This window comes from Mastomys coucha, unplaced genomic scaffold (genome assembly GCF_008632895.1).
Source record: "Mastomys coucha isolate ucsf_1 unplaced genomic scaffold, UCSF_Mcou_1 pScaffold9, whole genome shotgun sequence".
In the NCBI taxonomy this organism is placed as follows: Eukaryota; Metazoa; Chordata; class Mammalia; order Rodentia; family Muridae; genus Mastomys; species Mastomys coucha.
Window position 1 is genome coordinate 1,530,763 of NW_022196915.1, and position 2,438 is coordinate 1,533,200.

Here is a 2,438-nt window from a genome sequence, read left to right on the forward strand (position 1 = left end):
GACATTCTAACACACTTGAGTCTTCGAGAAACACATCTGTATAAACATCTTGGCTAGCTAAAGTCTGGCATATTCTTAACTGGTCAGCAGTTTAGCTCTGGTTCCCCAGACTGCAACAAGGCCGAATGACACATCTTTCAATGTGATAGTCTTTTAGAGTCACAGGACTGTCTCTTTTACTTCAAAGCAAGTGGCCTGACTATATTGTGTCTTAACCAATAAGGCACACTGTTTTCCATGGTTCAAAGTTAAGCTTTTATTCAGTTTTAAATTAAAAAAATAAATTTCATTATTAAATAGTGAGATGGGTCTAACTAATGTTTAGAGAGTTTGTTACTCAGGAACCAGGGGTCACAATTAATGGGGGACGATCATCTAAACTAAAATTATTAGTGTTGTATTATTTGTGTAAAGTTCAACAGAGGCATGATTCCAAAGAAACTAAAATACAAAGTTTTAAACATGTACAATGAAGGGAGAACTGAACCACTTATTCTACTACAACAGAAGCTCCCTTCCTAGTGCCGGCCAGCATGGCTGCTATACCACGGTGCTAATGTCATCAGGCTCATCTGCCTTCTTTTGCCTGCTTGGCAGGGATTTCAAGTATTCAAGGTGTCTCCGGGCATCCTCCTGATTCTGCCTCACGTAATACACCACATAAGAGATCACCATGGTGAACCAGCCAAACATGGTGACGAGCATGGCATAGTCAGTAGTCTTTTTAGGGAGGTTACAAAGGTCAGCGTCATCAGCAGCATTGAGGAATGGTCTCCCAGCATGCTCATCCAACACCGAAGTCTTGCAAATGACATTGTGTGGCGCTGTCTCATGATTGGATGCCATGCTCCTGAGAACTTGCTGGAGAGTACAGTCACAATGCCAGGGGTTGTTGGCAAACCTAGCCCTGGCCTTCAGATTATTGAAGGCATTTTTGTGCACGCTTTTAATCCTGTTGTCAGACAAGTCCAGGGTCTGCAGGGTTTCTGCTACTCCTTTGAATGCATGCTCATCAATAAACTCGATGCCGTTTTTGGACAGGTTGAGAACTCTCAGTTGATGGAGGTCCTTAAAAATCTCATTGGGGATGGATGTGATCTGATTGGAGTCCAAATACAGCAAAACTGTTTCAGGAGGGAGATCTCTGGGTATTTCCTTGAGATTTGCATTGCTACAGGTGACATTCAATCCCCCAGAGGAAGAGCAAAGGCAGCCCTTGGGACACATACTGGCAGAATGAAAACACAGTATCATCAGGACAAAACTTTGGAGGAGGAGACACATGGAGAGGGAGCGGGACAGCCACAGGTCGACCAGATTCATCCTGGAACCTCTGCATAATCACGAGTCCATTCCTCATTCACTCCAAGGGTTGCATGGGTTCTGCCTCTGACCACACTCTGGATTTCCTTCCTGGGTGGTTCAAAAGGATGCAGCTAGCACACAGCCTTCTTCATTATTCCTGTCCTTGCTTGGGAACCTAAAGGAAAGGGAAGCAAATGCAATTAGCTTTTCAGTGAGGAGAGGTACAACATGGCAATTAAAAAGTGCCCTTAGGTGTCTGTCTAAGGTAGGGGAAGGAAGGTGAGGTAGGCAGGTAATTTCCATCAGGGCCACTGGGAATTTCCTGTGTAATGGGAATCTCCTACTGAAAGTCCCAAGGCTGAGGAGAGGACTCCAGAGAGGTCAACATTTCCACATCCCTTCACCTTGTTTTCAGCCAGGGTAGAATTAGAACAAACTTTTACTATCTATCTCTTCTACTCCTCTCCTGGATCCTTTTAAGGCAATAAAATTTAATTGTGCCTTTTAGGCTTCCTACAGCACCAGAGGCATTATGCAATTCAGTGCTTCATGTGGGCAGGAATGAGAACTGATACCTTTATTTCAAGGCTAATGACCACAGACAGAAATGTCTGTCGTGGGCTTTCAGAAGATATTCAATGTAGAATATTGTCTCTAAAGAAACATCTGACTTAAGAAGAGTGCAGTGCCTCTGAGCTTCGCTGCACAATATTACTTGAGGCAAACCAACAAAAGCCTCTACAGGAACTGCTTACTAACCAAGCTCCCAAGACTACATACACAGTGCCTGGGAGGATGCTCACAGTATATCCCAAAGGATATCTTTGTTTCCTAAACAACACACCTTTAGCCCAATTCAAACAGGACACATGGCTCTAAGGTTTTTTGTATAAAAGAAGATAATTAAGAAATACTGGCTTCTAGGCATCCACAATAGGCTATTTATTCTTTCACAGATGCACACACACACACACACACATACATGCACATGCACGGCCACATGCATGGGCACACACACAGGCAAATGCGCACACATGCATGTGTACACATACGTGTCATATATGTTTATATATAGTATTATTTCCCGTGTGTACATAAACACACACATGTATATATATATATATATATATATA

General features: G+C 42.9%; 1 protein-coding gene across 7 annotated transcripts in view; it reads right to left on the bottom strand.

Annotated features, from left to right (window-relative positions):
* Window positions 1-231: 231 nt before the first annotated feature.
* The window catches only part of Lrrc3b (leucine rich repeat containing 3B), an 84,121-nt gene continuing 81,914 nt past the window's right edge, over window positions 232-2,438 (bottom strand). For all 7 annotated transcript variants that reach the window (XM_031361900.1, XM_031361901.1, XM_031361903.1 and 4 more), the window contains one exon: window positions 232-1,480. In XM_031361900.1, the coding sequence (XP_031217760.1) occupies window positions 541-1,323 (783 nt within the window). In that variant the 5' untranslated portion in view covers window positions 1,324-1,480 and the 3' untranslated portion in view covers window positions 232-540. The remainder of the gene's footprint in view (window positions 1,481-2,438) is intronic.